General features: G+C 33.8%; 1 protein-coding gene and 1 long non-coding RNA gene across 15 annotated transcripts in view; one reads left to right on the top strand and one right to left on the bottom strand.

Annotated features, from left to right (window-relative positions):
- LOC116591546 overlaps nt 1–12,510 on the top strand; it is a 50,491-nt gene extending 37,981 nt beyond the window's left edge. For both annotated transcript variants that reach the window (XR_004286045.1, XR_004286046.1), the window contains exon 3: nt 11,043–12,510. This is a non-coding gene — a long non-coding RNA (uncharacterized LOC116591546). The remainder of the gene's footprint in view (nt 1–11,042) is intronic.
- GPHN (gephyrin) overlaps nt 1–20,861 on the bottom strand; it is a 641,293-nt gene that overhangs the window by 164,265 nt on the left and 456,167 nt on the right. Inside the window, exon 10 of one of the 13 annotated variants that reach the window (XM_032344542.1) lies at nt 19,122–19,193. The exons of 11 other annotated variants lie outside the window; for them this stretch is intronic. In XM_032344542.1, the coding sequence (XP_032200433.1) occupies nt 19,122–19,193 (72 nt within the window). Of the gene's footprint in view, nt 1–12,252; nt 12,295–19,121; nt 19,194–20,861 lie in introns of all 13 variants that reach the window. One more of the 13 variants, XM_032344543.1, reaches the window with a different exon arrangement.

Raw genomic sequence — 20,861 nt, 5'->3', positions numbered from 1 at the left:
TAGATGTTCTTATATATCATATTCAATATACTTTGAGAATAGGTAGGAAAAAGAAGCAAGGCAGGAATGGTACAAATGTTGATGTAAATTTAGGTCCAGTTGATAGTGTGCTAATGCCTGATTTTTCAGTCAGGTTGTGACTAATAACCATAATGCAAAACTTATTTTACTGTGTGAAATATGTTGCAGATAACATGTTTCAGTTAGTTCAAACTAAAAATAATTTGACCTTTGGATTTTTGGTATAATAATCAGTTTTGATTATAATAATTCTCATTGCGTACTTATTCACATCTGGCACTGTAGCCATTCAATAGTTAAGGTCCCCTAAAATGGTGGTATCATTCCATTTTACAGGAACATGAAGTGTAGACAAGTTAACTTGCCTAATACTACAAAGCTAGTAAGAGGCAGGACTGGGTTTCAGAGCAAGGGCTGGGATTCAAATGTAGCCCAAACTGCAACTTTTAAGTACTATGCTGAATTGAAGTTTGCTTCAATACCATGAGAAAACCAGTAAAATATTAGTAACTGCCAAAGCATGAACATCTTTAGAATATGGCGAGAACCTGGTTAAACTTCTTAATTTTTTTGGAAAACCCAGGAGTTAAAAAACAAAAAAAACCAAAAAAACAAAAAACCTCTAAAATAAAAACATCCTTCACGTTCTCAGATAAAAAAAAAAAAATCACATGGTATGCATGAGGTTATTTAGAGATTTTAGTATCAGAGAAAAAGGCAGTAAGAATTCCCAAAAGAGGGACTCCTGGGTGGCTCAGTGGGTTAAAAATTCCCAAATGTAGTACTGAACTACATAAAAGCAAAGACAGAATTACTGTGTCTTTAACAACTCTAGGAGAGAATTAAGCCCTAATGCCCTATACATCCACTATATGTAATAAACTAACTTCTCTTCTATGAATCTAGAATGGCAGCACCTCCACAGGAGCTTGAGAAAACAGCCACACAAATCACTTCTTGTTCAGTGGTTTGGATCAGGATTCCTGGTTGAGAGAGGAAGTCTTTTTTTTTTTTTTTTTTTTGGTAGTAGAGGGAATAGAATTGAATTTTATTTATTTTTAAAGTTTTTATTTATTTAAATTTTTATATAAATTTTATTTAAATTCCATTAGTTAATATACAGTTTCAGGTATACAATATACTGATCCAAAATAGCCATACAACACCTGGTGCTCATCACAAGTGAACTCTTTAATTCCCATCACCTATTTCACCTGCCCTCCCAAGCACCTCCCCTCTGGTGACCACGAGTTTGTTCTCTATAGTTAAGAGCCTATTTCTTGGTTTGCTCATCATCCCCATCCCCTTTGTTCATACCCATCCCCTTTGTTCATTTGTTTTGTTTCTTAACTTCCATATATGAGTGAAATCATCTGGTATTTATTTTTCTCTGACTTATTTCACTTAGCATAATACTCTAGCTCTATCCATGTCATTGCACACAGCAAGATTTTTATAGCTGAGTAATATTCCATTATATATATGTATATATGTATGTATGTGTACACACACACACACACACACATCTTCCATATCCATTCATCAGTGGATGCACATCTAGGCTGTTAACATAATTTGGCTACTGTAGATAATGCTGTTATAAACACTGAGGTGCATGTATGCTTTTGAATTAGTACTTTTGTATTCTTTGGGTAAATATCTAGCAGTGTTTTTGAAAGGATGGAAAAAGGTAATCAGAGAAAACTGACAATCCATTTGCTGAAATCTAGGTTGTACAATTTATTATACCCAAATGCATATTTGTGTGAACAAGCAAGGAAAATTTACATTATTGGTAGTCAAGAAGATATTTATCTGAATGTTTAAAAATTAGAGCAGTATTGGTAGTAAACCAAACCTGTCTGAAAAATCTATGGGTATGAACCAAAGGAGGATATGACCATGAGTTATTTTGAACTCATTAAACCTATGTAATCTATTGGAAGCTGTGCAAGCATACATTGGTATTACCTCCCATATAGAAGAGCCAATTGGGTTAAGAAATTAAGAAGAGAAATGGAGACAAATGCTGGTCTGTGGTACATATGGGCACGTGAAGAAAAAGAGTGATGAGCATCAGCCCAGTGAATAGTAAAATTCACTTTTTTTAAAAAAAGATTTTATTTATTTATTTGAGAGACACATATCACAAGTAGGCAGAGAGGCAGGCAGAGAGAGAAGGAGAAGCAGGCTTCCCACTGAGCAGAGAGCCCGATGCGGGGCTCTATCCCAGGACCCTGAGGTGATGACCTGAGCCGAAGGCAGTGGCTTAACCCACTGAGCCATCCAGGTGCCCCGTAAAATTCACTTTGATGTCAATTTCCCTCACCACTGGATAAGAACAATAAAAACAAAAAAGAGCATTGGAAATTTATATATTGATCCTTCTTTTGACTTGCCTGTCAATACTCCCTTTGTGTCTTGGTAACAGATGGAGAAGCTTTAACCAAGGGCTTATGTACAACTTAAATATTACTCAGTAACACTAGATTCTGACTTCAGTTTTGTTTAAAGCTAACTAAGAAATACTTCCTATTGGCTAACAATAAACCTCAGCTTTCTATATTTGTGTACCAATTCTGATTCCCATATGAATTCCTAACTGAATTTATGAGAGCATGATTTTTTACAGACTTTATTTCCCAGTGTTTTTCAAACAGGATGTCAAGGGGACTGACTGGAGTCACAGGGAATAAAGCTGTCCTGCTCTAGGTAAACTTCAGGTTTCAACAACAGGGAGTAAAAGTCAATTCTACAGTTTGAGAACTCTCTTCTCTCCTATAATCGAAGATCAATAAGGATTTAGAGTTGTAGAGATTGGAGTAACTGATACTATTCAGCCCACATTCAAGAAAAATTAAGCTGTTTCCCCTGTTATTTATTTAAAAAATGGAATATCAGAGATACTATAGGAAAAGTCAGGCAGAGTAGAATTAAAATGTTTTAGAAAGTACTGACCTATATTACTATATACTTTCTGGAATTAGAAAAATGCATGTACATCTTATTTGAATATAATGTGATATTTGAAACTGGGTTCTAACTCATGATCTGGTCAATGTGTTTAATAAATGCTACTGTGTGCTAGATGGAGAAAAGAAATAAAACCCAAAATGAGCTAAGCCAGTATCTTTACCTAACCAAATTTCATAATCTAATTAACAGAGTGAATGCTATTATAAATATACCCATTAGGGGATAATGAAATGTCATTCCTTCAATAACTCATTCAACCCACACTTACTGAAACCTACTGTTTGCCTCAAATTGATCTAGCTTCTGACTGACAGGTTTCAAAAAAAAAAATAAAAAAAAGCAAACTCTGGTCTCCAGGAGCTCACAATATAATAGATCAAAACAGTTTAAGTAAACATATAATTACAACACATGATTATAAATGCAGTTACAGAAGTTAGTACAAACTGCTATGGGGATATGCATGAGATGCTCCCAACTCAGATGGGGGCAGGAATTGGGTGAAAATTATCAGGAAAGACTTCTTGGAACGTGGATATATAAGCTGAATTTTAAGGGACAATTATAACTTAGGTGAAGAAAAGGGGAAAAAAATCAGAGAAAAAGGCAAGTGTAATTCACAGATATGAGTGATCGCGGCAACTGGGAAATGGAAAAAAAAAAAGTGTGGGTGAAGCTCATTTTAACCATAATAGGGGGTGATAAGAGGAATAGTCAATGAGGTAACTAAGGGCCAATTCCTAAGGGTTATGGAGAGCCACTGAAAAACTTTAAATGGGGAATGGTGTGTTTGCATTAACATTTTAGCAAGTTAATTCTGGTAAGCAATGAAAAGATAGATTAGAGATAGTCATGGAATAAATGATGAGGGTAGAGAAACTAGTTTGGAGATTAATCCTGTAATTCAGATGAGAAGTCCAATTAAATCATTGAAAGTAGTTCTAGAGAGAAGGGCATAGATTCCAGAGCTACAAAAAGGCTGAATCTATAGGATTTAGGTTATGACTGTTCATAAGGGATATAAGATAACACTCAGATTTCTAGTCTGAGTCATTGCATAGTGTTATATATTGAAATAGAGCATGAAGGAACAAATTTGGGGGCTGAGTTATGTTCAAGGTGCTTATAACTTTGGAGAGAGATGTGAGCTGTAGCTGGTTGATGCCAAGGTAGATACCAAACAGTGACATTGATATGTGACAGTAATATACATGAAGTTCCTAGAGTTATCCTTAATAATTCTATATAAATCTCTCTCTATATCTATATAAATATAAGTAGTAATGATGATGAATAGTGATGATCATAATTATAACAATGGTTGATTTTTTTTTTAAAGATTTTATTTATTTATTTGACAGAGAGAAATCACAAGTAGATGGAGAGGCAGGCAGAGAGAGAGAGAGGGAAGCGGGCTCCCTGCCGAGCAGAGAGCCTGATGCGGGACTCGATCCCAGGACCCTGAGATCATGACCTGAGCCGAAGGCAGCGGCTTAACCCACTGAGCCACCCAGGCGCCCACAATGGTTGATTTTATGAAGTTTTTTTTTTTTTGTGATAAAAATGTATATCTATGCTTTCTAATACAGTAGCCACTAGCCACATTGACTACTGAGAATTTGAAGTGTGGCTTCTGCAAATAAGGAACTAAATTTTAAATTAATTTAAATTTAAAGCCACGTGTGGCTACCAGCTATTGTGCTGGACAATGCAGATACATAGTGAGAAATGAAATGAGAATCTGAGAGTGCATCAAATTGATTATCAACATGTAAGGAATGGCAGTAAAGTAGTCAAATAGGCAGGAGGAAAAGCAGTATAGCAAAATGATTAGCAGTAAGTAGGAGTTTTCTGGAGGAAGGTAGAGTGGAGCTATGAAATGTAGGAGGGCATTTCAGAATGACAAAGTAGCACAAATAATGGCCAAGAAGAAAGAAGAAATAGAGTATAACAAGAAGGGCCCCCTTGACTGGTTGGTAGGTACATTACGGGGAAAAACTCCCAACTGTCTTATATGACAGGGACTGAGGGGGTTCCTGGAGTACAGAACTTCTAATTTTAAACCAGAAGTGGTACTCTCAGTGCTAAAATCAGTAAAAGTCCTGGGCAAACTGGGAGGAGTTGGTCACTGGAAAATAATGTTAGATAATTAGCGGCTGTATAAAGTATAAAGTATAAAGGATGTTGGGAGAGAGGCAGAAAGACACTTACTCTTGATACAACAGCTCAGAGGGAGGCTATTATAGCTTTTTTGATTAGATAACTGATGGGAATTAAAGTAGTGCTTGGGAAGATTAGTTTGACTCAAGAAGAAAGAAGGACTAACAAAGAGAATCCAATTGTTTAGCTACTGTAATAATCCAAGTGTGAGGTGATTAGAGCTTAAGGAATCAAGAAGAGCAATAAATTAATGCTTACCAGGTCCCAGGGAGTCTACTAGATTTTCATAATTACAATTCTCCCTGAAACTCAGATGTAGAAATGTTACAAATTTTAGAAAAGTTGACTAATGATTTAAGTATTCACCTACCATTTCCTAAATATTTTTTGAGTGCCTACTATTGGCTTGCCAAGTTCACTGTTTTATGAAAGCTGAGATTTGAAGGTAGATCTGGCTACAAGTTCTTTATAGGTATTAGAAGAATTAAAAGGAGGGTTGATTCTCTTTTCCTATTCTTTCTTGAAGATACGCATAGCCTCCATCTTGGTCTTACGATACTTAAAAAACTTACTAACCTCGTTATTCACGCATTATTTCCTCATCTTAAACTGTAAAATTCTCATGCCTTATTTTCACTGATGACCTCTTCTATATTTCAAATGATCACTGTTAGATGAGGCAGTGTATGAGGATAAGTAGAAATTCACTAGTGTCAACTACAATAGTTGTAAAAAGTCTTTATAGCATGGAAATTTAAAAATGTATGCTCAAGTAGACAGAAGTACCTATCATTTAAAAAAAAAAAGTCAATCAATTCTTTTATTTTCTAAGAAGGTTTTGATTAGATAGATTTATCAAATATTCCCGTCAAATATGCTTTCCCATTATCTTTATGGCTGGTCACTTATTTGGATGCCAGAGGAAAGTATGTACTTATTTTCTTATTTATTTATTTATTTGTTTGTTTGTTTGTTAGGGGAGGGGCAGAGGAAGAGGGAGGATAGAGAGAATCTTAAGCAGGCTCCATGCCCAGTGCCGAACCTGACATGGGGCTTGATCTCACAACCCTGAGATTATGACCTGAGCCAAAATCAAGAGTCAGATGTTCAACCAATTGAACCACCCAGGCACACCCTGCCCCCACCAATTTTCTAATTTGGATCCAAACAATTTATATACTCTAATTACTTTTTAAAAAATTCTTAAACCATCTTTATTTTCTTTTTAAGTTTTTCAGTGTTCCAAGATTCATTGTCTATGCACCACACCCAGTGATCCATGCAATAGGTGCCCTCCTTAATACCCACTACCAGGTTCACCTAACCCCACCCCACCTACCCCCTTGCTCCAAAACCCTGTTTGTTTCTCAAAATCCACAGTCTCTCATGGTTCATCTCCCCCTCCAATTTCCCCCAATTCACTTTTCCTTTCCTTCTCCTAATGTTCTCCATGTTATTCCTTATGCTCCACAAGTAAGTGAAACCATATGATAATTGACTCTCTCTGCTTGACTTATTTTACTCAGCATAATCTTCTCCAGTCCCATCCATGTTGATACAAAAGTTGGGTATTCATCCTTTCTGATAGAAGCATAATATTCCATTGTATATAGGAACATATCTTTTATCAATTTGTCTGTTGAAGGGCATCTTGGCTCTTTCCACAAGTTTGGCGATTGTGGCCATTGCTGCTCTGAACACTGGGGTAGAGATGGCCCTTCTTTTCACTACATCTGTATCTTAGGGGTAAATACCCAGTAGTCTATCGCAGGGTCATAGGGTAGCTCTGTTTTCAATTTCTTAAGGAATCTCCACGCTGTTTTCCAAAGTGGCTGTACCAACTTGCATTCCCACCAACAGTGTAAGAGGGTTCCCCTTTCTCCACATCCTCTCCAACACTTGTTGTTTACTGTCTTGTTATATTTGGCCATTCTAACTGCTGTAAGGTGGTATCTCAAAGTGTTTTTTATTTCAATTTCACTGATGGCTAATGATGATGAACATTTTTTCATGTGTCTGTTAGCCATTTGTATGTCTTCTTTGGAGAAGTGTTTGTTCATGTCTTCTGCCCATTTTATGACATGATTATCTGTTTTTTGAGCATTGAGTTTGAGTAGTTCTTTATAGATCTTGGATATCAGCCCTTTGTCTGTAGTGTCATTTGTGAGTTCTTCTCCCATTCTTGGATTACCTTTTTGTTTTGTTGACTGTATCCTTTGCTGTGCAGAAGCGTTTTATCTTGATGAAGTCCCAAAAGTTCATTTTTGCTTTTTTTTCCTTTGCCTTTGGAGACATGTCTTGAAAGAGGTTGCTGCCTATGTTCTTCTTTAAGATTCTGATAGATTCCTGCCTCACATTGAGGTCTTTTAACCATTTTGCATTTATCTTTGTGTATGGTGTAAGAGAATGGTCAAGTTTCATTCTTCTACACATAGCTGTCCAATTTTCCCAGCACGATTTATTGAAGAGACCGTCTTTTTTCCATTGTATATTTTTCTTGCTTGTCGAGGATTATTTATCATAGAGTTGTGGGTCCATATTTTGGCTCTCTACTCTGTTCCACTGGTCTGTGTGTCTGTTTTTTTGCCAGTATCATGCGTCTTGGTATCTGATTCCACCAGTTGCACCTTAAAATCTTTTGCTCTTTTTGAGTGCTTTTAACCAGACACCAAGTTAATGCTGGTCCCCAACCACAGGGCACTTCCATATTGGGGTATTACTTTCCAATGGGTTGCTTCTGGTGGCTCCTTCCCCCTTCTGTTTATCCTCTGATATCAGTCCAAGCGTTCCCACTCTGCTTACCTTTCCACTGATGTCTTCTGCCCCTGGAGAGATCCAGAGGTATATAGTCTTATATTTCAGGCTGATTTCCTGTGTGTTCAGAGTGTTCTGGTAGATATTTAGCTTACTTTAGGGGACCAGTTGAAACAGGGTTTCCTACTTCTCTGCCATCTTGCCCCTCTCTCCACTCTGATTACTTTTTAAAAATTCAAAAGTGAGGTAGGAGTTATGAAACTTTGGTGAGCAGAAGTTGTAGTGTATTAAAAGATTTCAATTCTAACAGATTTCTTCACATTATCTCCAAATTCCCAAGTATTATATACAAACAGAATGAAAATAGTAAACATAAGAGTGACAGGAAAGAGTGGGACACCACAGAAAACTACATTGAAATAAATAATAAATTGATTATTAATAGTTTTTCTAAGTGAGATTTTATGAAGTAGAAAATCTGAGGTGATCATTTCACAGTGTAGAATCTTTATTTTATTTTATTAGTTTCTTCCAATGGAGAAGTTTATAGTCCTGTTGATGGTTCAAGAATGTCTCCCCCCCGCTTTTTAAGGAGGAAATGTTGCAGTATTTAAAATCCAGTTTTCTTCCTTCCCTTCCGGCTTTCCCTCCACCCTTGACTATGTAGATATGCTATCTGCAATTCAACTGAAGTTTACATTTGCAGAAGGCCCAAACTTTCAGTCAGCCAAGGTTTGTTTAGATCAGAAATAGTGTTTTAAAAGTGTGCTGGCTTCAAAGGGCAACTGTTTTGCATGCTACAACTTAAAAATGCCAGTGTTTCTTTAGGTACCTAAAAGTTTTAAAGCATTAAAATAAAAATAAAATTGGGGCACCTGGGTGACTCAGTAAAGCATCTGCCTTTGGCTCAGGTCATGATCCCAGGGTCTTGGGATAAAGTCCTTCAAGAGGATCTCCACTCAGTAGGGAGCCTGGTTTTCCCTCTTCCTCTGTCCCTCCCCCCTGCTTGTTCTCGCTCTCTCTCTCTCTCTCTCTCAAAATAAATAAATAAATAAAATCTTAAAAAAATTAAATCAAATCTTGGTATGTGTCCACACAATAGTAAAAATCAATTTACCTTCAAAATTTTAAATTATCTAAATCAGCCTTGCTAATGAGAAATCTAAGACATTAAAGATAGGGTTTTAAAGTCTTCAATTTTTTTTTTACTGTTACAAATCATAAAAGATTTATATCTAGTATATATTTCAGCTTTTTAAATAAGTCAAAGAGCACTATCTCTACAAGGGGATCATACTAATTCTGGCTTTTGTCTAAACTAAGTGAATTCTGAAGCAATTTTTTCAAACGATATTAAAAAATGAACACTGGTGGAACAATGCTGGAGCAAAACTGAGATTAGTTGGGAATTTGAAAGGTGATTTCTTTCTTTTTATTTGAGGGGATGAACAATCATGTAGAACCTGTGACATTGACCTCATTACATTCATGGTATTCTAAGCATTCTAAATGTGAAGCCAGGTCCAAAGGTCAAGACACAGCCAGCAGATTATAATTACATTTAAAGAAGAAATAGTAGGTATTCAATATATACTTATTGAATGACCAAATATAAGAAAAATAAGAATAATAGATTATAAGAGGAAGGTCTTTGTAGTATTTCCTGCATTAAAGCTTTGTATCTTATAGGTACATCTAAATCCTCTCATAAGATAAAACCAAAAACTATATCATCAGCCTGAACCAGGTAAATATATACTGTGAAAATACAAGGCTATTATTGCATGCCATGCAGAGCTGACGGCTTTTAATAACTCCTGAACAGCAGAAAGCATGGGTATTTAAGAAAAAAACAATTTTCTGACACTCATTTGGAAACTTTATGATGTAAGGCAAGATATCTAACCTCTCTGAGATCAGTTTCCTGGTTTATAAAATCAGGATGACCCTAATATCTTCTCTAAACAGCTTGTGTGAAGACTAACTGAAATAAGATCAATGAGATGTCAAACACAGAGCCTGTCATATAGTAAAAGAAGTAATTTTTACAAAGGGGCAATCAACTACATGGAGTAATATTTGCTGAGTAGTATCAGTCAGGTAAGGTTAGAAATTATCTTGTTCTTGAATAACTCACGGTTAGACTCATTTTTGAACATGGCTTATTTTTTGGTCTTATGAATGATACAGAAGAAAGTGACATGAAATTGATAAAGCCAGTGTGCTACATTGGATTCCGGAGAATTATTCCTTTAGTACTAAGGTCAGTGAAGATGGTATAAATGTTAGGGAAGAAGAGATTGAATCATGGAAAGTTTGGCTACCTCCACTGATGCTATAAAATAAAAAATACAGCTAACCAACAATCCCATCAAGAGGCTTCCATATGAAAAATTGAAATATCAGGACATTTATTGAAATTCTAATTATTAAGACTCATAGTCTAAAATTTTACAAAACAATTGTTCACCAATTTAAGATGAAGTAGAAAAAATTATGGAAAGTTATTCTGCCTGAAGTGTTATCATGAATATTAGATTCCCTAAGCCATTCTTCATGGTCTTATTGGTCTTTATAGCATCATAAATTAAACATAAATACCACTTATGAAGTCCACAGAGATGTGTCATTGGGAATATAAAAACCCTACCACAAATGACAAAAAGAGAAACACATTTTATGACAAATAAATAAAGCTAAAGTGTCACAATGAAAAGTAACAAATCCAGATAAAGCCAGAGTTCATTTAAGAGCTGAATGCTATGGAGCAAATGCTACAGCATACACAATCCCATCCCCCCAGAAGCCAGTTCCACATTCCAACCTGAGAACCCTCCTGCATACATGCTGTCACAGAGAAAGTAATACCCTGATGGATGCTGTAGACTGTGATTGAAGATGATGCCAATGGTAGACTTCTTATACACTCTCATGGAAAATGGAGAATTGCCTGGATGAAGTGTCAGAAAGAAATGGGTTATATATTTTTTACACTGGGAATCATAATTCTGGGGAATTAAGAAAAGACCTATGGAAAATGTGGTGATGAGATGATATTAACCTTGTCTCTTAAATGTCTGCTGATATCACAAGTCATTTATTTGCTTTTCATTACTTTCTTTTCCCTACAGATATGTATTTCAAGAAGAAATTAATTCTCTACAAAATCAAGTTTAAGAGAAAAAAATCTAAAACAGCTGTAACTTGCAAAGGAAAAAATTAAAGAAGATGGTTGTAAAACTCTTTATTCAATTCATTCAACCTTGTGAAGCCAGTGGTTTGATCAAGCTATTCCTTCTAAAGTCAAAAGATGTTGTTATCCTGTCTGTGGTTCTGCATATACTACCTGGTACTTTAGATAGTGCCATGACATTTTTGAGATATTTCTGCAATCAGAATGAAGTTAACAATACTAAATATGTGTAGAAATATATTTTGTCTGGAAAAAATTAGAATCTTAAAATTCACAGGATATTACTTTTATTTATAGCCGTATTTTGAGGCACAAATACTCTTTTCTCTTAGTTACTCAACAGTGCCCCCCTGCTTTGGAAAGTAGATTTAAAGTATATTCAAAATCTGTTAATATTTCAATGAATCTGTTTCACAAAAACAGAAACAGATATGATATGGTTTTACACAGTAAGAATAAGAAATTAGGCCCTTAAAAAGGCAAAAAACATAGTTCAAATGTCATATAAAATAGTTTGTCAAAAGAACATGAATCTCATTAGTGATTATAAAATTAATCTTCCAGACTACAAGAACCTTATACAAATACGAGTATCACTTAAGAAAACTATTTTCCCAAGTGACCTAATCAGTTTTCTAAAAAGGAATGAGTCTTCCCTTTTACATAAAAACAGGGGAATCATATTAACTTTTCATTTAATAGCCAATTTGGGATGCTGTATCTATAGTTAATGGGACAAGACTGTCATTAATTCATTGTGCATCTTCAGCTACCAGAGAGACCTATACAGGCCTCTAAACCAGAATCTTTGTCTTTAGCCAATATTTAATGACAAATTACCTGGCTCAAAGGAATTTTTATGGAATTAAAGTGGTGGTAACAATCAAGTTGGCTATTTAGACTTTAACCATTTCAACATGATACAGTGACTACCCTCTCCCTCCAAAGTTACTCAGAAAACAGTACAGTATAAAAACATAGAAAATTCCTTCCGAAACTGCTAACTTTCCCCCTTTGGTACCCTTATCCCTTTCAGCCAAGTGCAAAGTGCAAGGCAAAATAAATTAAGGCAAAAGGAAAATAAAATAAGAAAAATGGTGAGGGCGAGCATGTTGTTGACCATGTAAGATAACACGTGCAAATTATACCTCAGATACACTATAGGTAGATGAGCACGAGGGAAGCCGAGCCTGGTTTTGCAGTGGGGAAAAGAAAACACTGTTAAAGAGGAAATGATAGCATAGTAAGGGTCTCAGAAGATTAGATTGCTCCATCACCAACACATTTGCCAGATAACAAGACAGCCTTATAAGCAGACACCTGAGTTTGGAAATCTCAAGGTTCAAGATATTGGAGAACCTTGTGATTAAAAAAGAATACCGAGCTAAAAAAAAAAAAAAAAAAAATCCATGAGAGAGATGACTTCCTCTGATCAGATCTGGTATGATCTTGCTGAGGAGATGCTCATTTTTCTCCTGTAGTATTACACTGATCTTCATTGGTTTAGGACCACTAGAAAACTACATGTGAGGTTATTTATAAGATGAGAACTCTACTGTACATCTTCATCTTGCTTTTTAAAGAGGGCACCAAAGCCAGCTCAGTGTTCTGATTCTGATGTCCTGTTCCTATTACTCCATTCACAGTACTACTGAATCTTCATATGTGTGTGTGTGTGTATACACATACATATACATACTCATATATGCACATGTATGTATATATGATACATTAATGTATATATCAATAAAAACACCATAAGAGGCAAAAATTGAAACACAAAACTCTTGTCCAAGTCTATCTTCTATCAGAATGCTTTACTGATTTTTTTAAAACAGCTGTTTTATACTCAAAAAATGTTTAATCTTCATGCTTTGAATTGATAATTTTCTCTCCTATTATTACTTTATAGATTGTCACACTGCCATGTTCAATTCTCTGGCCTCTTCTTTCATTAGGTTGTTAATAATACCAGGTGAGTTAAATTTTTAAGTATGCATTCTCTACTTACAAATTCTTTATGAAGTTACAAAATGCAAAGGTAGGGTGGGGGAAATGAAGATATAGAAAATGGCACAGTGGAGGAATCAGAAATGCCCTTATTATCTGATTTGTTCAATTGTATTTCTACCACTGAGCACAGCAAACTGTTGTAGGTGCTCAGTAAGTGTTTAATGAATAAATGAATATACAAACTCTTTTTCTTCTATATTTAAAACACTGAACTGTGTGAAATAATGTTGAGAAGGTTTTATATTTACTATCACAAAGATCTGTGATAAAATGTTACCACTGCTACTTAAAAGGTTACTTTGAGGTACTTCCTAAAATATGGTAAATTCTATACATATAAGAAATTAAATTTTTTTTCCAACTATATACACATCTAATTTTCTTCAGCAAGGTGTTAATTCTAAGAAAACGTTGCTATGCACGTTTGTTCTGTCTCTGTATATCCATAAAACTGAAAAACTTTATCTTTCCAAACAGTTTGAGTCTTATCTTTTTTCCCTCATCACTTCTCCATTTCCTGTTATTAGGGAAATTTACTTGCCAAGGAGATCTTTTATTAGTACCTTATTTTGTATTAAAGTCAATTCTGACAATGGCAATTCTTCAATAAGCATTAAACATCTCACAGTGTGTGTCATTCCCACTTCTGTGATGTCTTAGCTACTAAAGGAGATTTTATAAGTATTAGATGAGATTTTTTTTCTGTTCTAAAAACAGATAGATTTTTGTTATTCGGTAGAAGTGAAATCTCAGAATTGTATTAACTTGCAAGTTAAGCAAATTCTAACAAAGTGAAAGGTAGCAAAATTGGCCTGTTTTCCAAACAGATAATACTAAAGTTGATTTACTGTCATCTTCATCATTACTGTAGTCTGGTCATATTTATGATACATCATCTACCAAGACACTCAGGATGATACATAATTATTGTAAATTGAAGAGTAAACAAATGCATATTATTAATATGGGCAAGTGCCAAAACATCACACAAGGAAGACTTATTAGGAAGCTCAAATAATCTATAAAAGACTCTAAAAATTGCCTGAGAAAGTAGAGTATATAGACAAACTGATGTTTACTCATTTAAAAACTACTGAATGCTTATTTGCTGTTCTTCCTTACTTTAGTCAGGGTTGACTGATTCAATGCAGATGCCTTCTAGATATTCAAGTGCTGTTAAGATAAGACATATTGGTTGATCCTGTCAGGGTGTCTTTGCCAGTTGTACAAAATTTCCTGTAGACAGAATGATTTCTTGGTGCAGTTACGTATGAAAAGATGGTCTTATCTTTAATAAGATATATTGAAGCAATAAACAGAAAAATGTGGTGTGCAGCAAATATACTCTTAAAATACATATTTTAAAAGTTTGAGAGAACAAGATTGGAATTTATCTTTTTACCCTAAATCTCTGTAGGGGTGCTCCTCAACAAAGAGTAATTTATAATCTATAGTTTATCTATATGACAGTTCTATATTTGAGGGGTTTAATGTTAATCCCATGGTGAGTTTACTTTGTGTGTGTGTGTGTATGATAAAACAATGGCAAACAGATGACTAAAAATGTAAAGATAGAAGATTTCAGGGTATTAACTCTTTTAGACATAAGCTTCCAGGCAGAATAATCTGAAACCATCCCCCTAAAATCAGCAGCTTTCTTTTCCTCAAGCTCTAAAATGAAGATAATTTTACAGAGTCTCTATTGTAATCACTTCTCTGTTACTGTCATTTTGACACACTAGCTTGTTACAGCAGGTCTCAGCAAACTTTTCTGTAAACAGTCAGATAGTAAACATTTCTGGCTTTGCGTGCCATATGGTCTTTACTGTGACTGCTCATCTTTACTTTCGTAGCACAAAAGCAACCATAGATTATATGCAAATGAATGAATGTGGCTGTGTTTCAATAAAACTTTATTTTTGGACACTGAAATTTGAATTTCATGTGCTTTTTACATGCTGTGAAATGACATTCTTTTGGTCACTCCCATCATTTAAAAATGCAAAAATCATTCCTAGCTTGTGGCCCACAAAAGAGAAACAGGATTTGGCCCAGGAGATTTAGTTTGCTGAACCCGGAGTTATAGCATTAATTTGATGAATATAAAAAAGCAAAAAAAAGCCCCAAAACACTTCATCAGAAATATAAGAACAGTTGTTCAGAACTAAGACTGCAATGAAAATGCTGATCTTAAAAAAATCTATAAAATCACAACTATCTAATCCATTATTTATATTGATCTTATTTCATATTAGTCTTATTTCAGCATTCAGAAAATTGTTAAACATTTAAAAATCATTCTTTAAAACACATGACTTTCTGACTTGACTCAGATATTTTTCTTAAACTTATTTAAAACATATTTTAAGTGATAACTCTTCCCTTAATTTTTTCTACTTCAAATAAACATCCTTTTATTTTATGTTATCATAGCAAGTACTTAAAACTATCACATTCCTTTTACTTCATTATCTAATTCCTAGTTTGCTTATGTGTCAATAGTCTGTTTTCATAAGTCATCTTCCCTTTTATTCTTTGTCAAAGCCTTTAAAAAATTAACATATTTGGTTACCCAAAATCTATTTGTATATGTTTACAGCTGAATAGAAATTTACTATCACACTACATAGACTAAATGAAAACATAAAATTTGTAGCTTTGTGGCATTTTTACTCCTCTCCTTTCTTTTCTTTTTACTTGTCTTTATTTCATGAGCGTTTATGTTCTTTTTCTCTGAATATTTCAACACTCAAACTTTCCAGGACCCCATCACTCTTTAATTAGCTTCAACTTTGTAAACTTACCTTGATTTATATTATCTAAATAAGGTATTACTTTGTAATATGCTTTTCAATTCAAATGTTTACGTTTTTCAATCTTAAGCCTAACTTTTAATATTCTTCTGACTAGATTCATGTATTTGAGTATTTTTTCTTTTTCTCAATTTAAATTCAATTGGCCAACATATAGTACATCATTAATTTCAGATGTAGAGTTCAGTAATTCATCAGTTGCATATAACACCCAGTGCTCATTACATCACCTGTCCTCCTTAATGGCCGTCACCCAGTTACCTCATCCCCCCACCCGCCTCTCCTCCAGCAACCCTAATTTTGTTTCCCACAATTAAGAGTCTGCCATGGTTTGTCTCCCTCTATGATTTCTTCCCATTCAGTTTTCCCTCCCTCCTCCTATGATCCTCTGCGCTATTTCTTACATTCTAAATATGAGTGAAACCATATGATAATTGTTATTCTTATTGACTTATTTCACTCAGCATAATACCTTCCAGTTCCATCCAGGTCGATGTAAAGGGTAAGATTTTATTCTATTTGATGGCTGAGTAATATTCCATTGTGGAAATGTTTTTTTTAAAAAAATCTATCTCACACCTTCTTAAATGTAAAGATATTTTTTTTCTTTATGTGGTGTTATTTTCTAGTCATTATTCTCAACACATTATCAGTCCAAGGATTTGTAGTAACTTTTGAAGTCATTAAATTAGGCAAACTCTGCTTATAAGATAATAATTTGTAAAGGCACAAGATGACAGTTTTGTTTTTAAAATTACTAAAAACTCATTTGGGGTTCAGAATACTTCTGCTTTGTACCATGTATAGAAAATGATGATATATTCTTAATTTATAATTCAAGAATCTGACATATCCTACTTTTTGCTATAAAAGTGCCAATATAGGATGAAGTCTATTTTCATATGAAAAATAGTTTATTATTATTCCAAAAGTTATATCTTAGAATATTCTACTTTATATCACTGATTATCATTAATAATTAAGGATGCAGGATTCTTTTCTCTCTAAAGAGTAATATATCATATAGATTATACCCATTGAAGTATTAATGATTTAATTAAATCCTTATCCCAGACATTTGAATGATGTCTCATTTTCTAACTATTAAATAAAACACTTAAGTGCAAACATGGTTTTTAATATTTCATCTTATTGAACTATTTAGAAATGTTTCAATGAATTAAAAGACATTCACATACTTACTCTTGTATACAGATGCCTACAATAAATTTTTCATTTATATGCCAATTCATCTCATTTTAGAAACAAAATCTGTTTATATAGCTTATGGAACTGAGAATAACTTTATTCTGCTTCTAAGCAAAAACTGTTAAAATGAAAGGGTTATTTTAAGGCATTCTGGGATAATGGGAATTAAAAGGAAAGGGAGAAACTGAACACTCAGATAAATATTTGATATGCATCTCCTTTAAGCTGAACTCTCTACCAAAGATACAATTTGCCTTTTGATAGTTTTCCTCCCCATACATTTCTAGTTAAAGGGAATCTTAGAATGATTTATCTAATATTCAATCTTTTTAGAAAAAAAGATAATCAGAACAAAGTGTGACCCAACAAATGAAACAAAAGATGAAGACATTGGGCTTACTACTTATTACATATTGTACCATGCAGTACAGGTGTTAAAAAAAGAAATTGAAAAGTGGCATGTATATAATTTAATCTTTGAAGCACAAAACTTTTAATCCTAATCTAACATAAATCCCTTCCATATAGACCATAAGAAGTCTTAACTTTCTAGTTTTGGTTTGATAGGGAAAATAAAACCACCATCACTTCTCATGGTTGGTTACAGAGAGTAGGACATGAAATACATTTACTAATATTGTCAGAATCTCTTTAGGGCTTTCTAGAATAATATTCAGGTATGTTTTAGACTGATTTAATCATAAAATTCATATAATCTTCTTTTTAAGATAGTGGAATAATTCTGGGAGTGATTATGGTTGATTTTTGAAATTCTGTAAGAATATTCAGAGAAAAGAAGGACCGGGTCACAAGAAAACAGAAAAGCAAGACACTTGCATTAACTGCAATCAGAATTTAATGATTAATACTATAAAAACAGCTTTAGACTTGAGTAATCAGAAGTTTAATATGGAGATATAAGTAACTATGTACGGTACATAATTAAAAACAAGCTGAGAAGCCAGAGAATTAATGTATTACTATTATTGTTTATTCTACTCTTTAAAACAAAACTATTATAGCAATATGAATTAAAGGTATGGCAATAATCTTGGGAGAAGTAAATCCAGGCTAGGATTGATAGAAACTTTTAAAAAGCCCCAAGAATGCGTTGTCAGAGCTAAACAGAGTGAGAAATTATTTACTGTAATAACTTTGCTTTTCTTCTGCAATATTTATACCATTTACCATTTTAGAGATTTTATTTCCATTTCTCTTGAAAAGATATATTCAGGAGAAGGACGAACTATTCTGAGTCTGAGCTCTATAGGTCACAAAAAATATAATTGTTAGTATTGCCTATCTGACACATGTACAGTATTGAGTGGCTATAAGGTATTGTTCTCCTTCAAAGTGTTGTCTTGGGTAAATTAGCCTTTATCTCAAGTATTTATACGATGTTATATGACTTTGAAGATACTTACTGCCTAATTTTTTTAAACAAAAGAATCTTATAGCTATTCCCAAAGAGTTTGATTTAAGAAAAGTCTATTAACTCAGAAAAATGTGTCTATTTGCTAGATTATCTATGATGATACTCTAACACTGATCATTTTCCTTGACAAATGCAAGTGAATCATCAAGGCTCTATCACTTGGATCCAGCCAATAATTTATAGTCTTGCTGACAAATCCAACAAGGGGTAGAAGACACGGTCAAGTGAAGTCTCATGAAAACATTCTCAGAAAATTCAACAATTGTGTAAGAAACACAGATTTTGAAAAGAAAATTTTTATTTTGTACTGGAGCCATAAAGTTATTAAATCAACTGCAATACTAGTGTGGCTTAAGTGTCCTCTTTCCTGCCAATTTAATCTTTATTTCATAAATGTAAGCATGAAGCTACAGCTAGGAAAGAAAGAGAGGGGGAAAAGAGACAGAAAGTAAAAAAGATGGAGATGAGAGGACAAACCAATCAGATTTGGAATTACCAGTCAGCAGAAGTTTAGGGAAAAAAAAAAAATCACCGAGTGAAATCGTACATTTACTCTGAGAGAGTATCCTTTCACATTGCCTTCTAGGTGATCTCTGAGCTCCTCCAGCTTTCGATGGAGCTACATGTAAACATCAGAAAATGAATTGAAAAAGCAACTTGTTCTCTTTTCCATTTTCTTTTTTCCTTTTAAAAATAAGATCATAGCATTATACATTTCTCACTGCCTTTTGCAAACATTTCAAAACATCAAAGATCTTTGTGTAACACAAGAATACATGCTCAATAAACCTGAGACTAGGAAGCCAACTTTTATTTTAATTATAGCATCTTTTCTCCCCAAGTGTTGGAGAAAATAAATACTATAACTATCTTTATAATCTCCTAGAGATTCACTTTAAAATTTTCTATTTGGTACATTATGGAGTAAAAATATTTAGAAATTATGAGATTTGCTTTACCCAAACACACTTTTTGATTTAAAGCTGAAACCATATTAAACTGATTGAACCCTAACATGTATCTTTCTTTGATCTTATACATATACGTGTGTGTGTGTGTGTGTGTGTATATATATATATATATATACATACATATATGTATATATATACTTAAAAATAATAAACATACAATTTTAAGTTAAAGCTCTATACAGCCAAAAGCTGAACTTAGAGATAATTAAACACATGCGCACTTGCATACACAATCGTTTATAGCAGATGGTGCTGTACTTATGGATGCCATTTTATCTTTATTTCACTATCAATAATTTCTAAAAAGTTATCTCACACTTCACTTTTTCATTTGAATCTGGCTCATAATCCATACTCCAAACAATAATGGACTTATGTTCCCTTAAAGACAAAGGTAAAATATGATACCTCACAAGTAGACAGTGAGGAATGCGACAGATGTCACTGGGATACATGAACTTATATTTTTCTGACTGAATCATTTTAACTTGCCTTGATTTTGAAAGAGGCATATAATCAACACTTCCCATCCCCTCTCATTATTCTTAGTGAAAAAACATTAAAAACAAAACAAAACAAAAATGCTACCCAGTATACAGCAGTGTTAGAGAACAGAGAAGATGGCTTGTCTGGAATAAAGGACACAAACATACAGACACACCTTCATCCATGTGCACTCATGTGCGTGCACACACACAAATAAATAACAACAACAAAAAAGTAAAATTAAGAAGGCAGAAGAGGCAAGGAGAGGAAGGAGTGCAAAAATTAGTGCAGCATAAATTGTTAAATGGAAATAAATAGGAGGTGTATAAAATTTTGAATTGACTTAATAATAGCCCTCAAGGTAGTTAATGAATTTTGGGATATCCCAATGCAGTAAACTGTCATTTTGATTAACAGTTACTATTGCTGTCAGGACAAATGGGATTGAGATACAAGTAGTAGTTAATCTGGGGGGAAATTCTTCAGCATATTTTTAAAATTCAGCAAATTTTTTAACTTGCATTTATGGTGGCAGCTTAAAAGTGACCAATGGTTATATCTCTGTTTCTAAAGGGTGATGACTGGCTTACCTTTTCATAGTCATTGAATGTTAAGAGTATCGAGTTCCCAAGATATATTGGCCAAATAGATATTTAACAACTAGCAAATGGGACCATCATATTAGAAATCCTTAAGTTGTGTATTAGCAGATGACATACACAAATGGGCAAACATTTTGATATATGTTGGTTTCTATTGACTGTTATATCAATTTTTTAACTTAAAAAAAAAAACAAATCAAAGGAGATTAAAAGTTCAAATACTATTAG

The sequence above is a fragment of the Mustela erminea genome, chromosome 5 (genome assembly GCF_009829155.1).
Source record: "Mustela erminea isolate mMusErm1 chromosome 5, mMusErm1.Pri, whole genome shotgun sequence".
NCBI classification, from domain to species: Eukaryota; Metazoa; Chordata; class Mammalia; order Carnivora; family Mustelidae; genus Mustela; species Mustela erminea.
The sequence above is the reverse complement of the archived record's forward strand: the minus strand, read 5'-3'. Positions and strand labels throughout refer to the sequence as shown.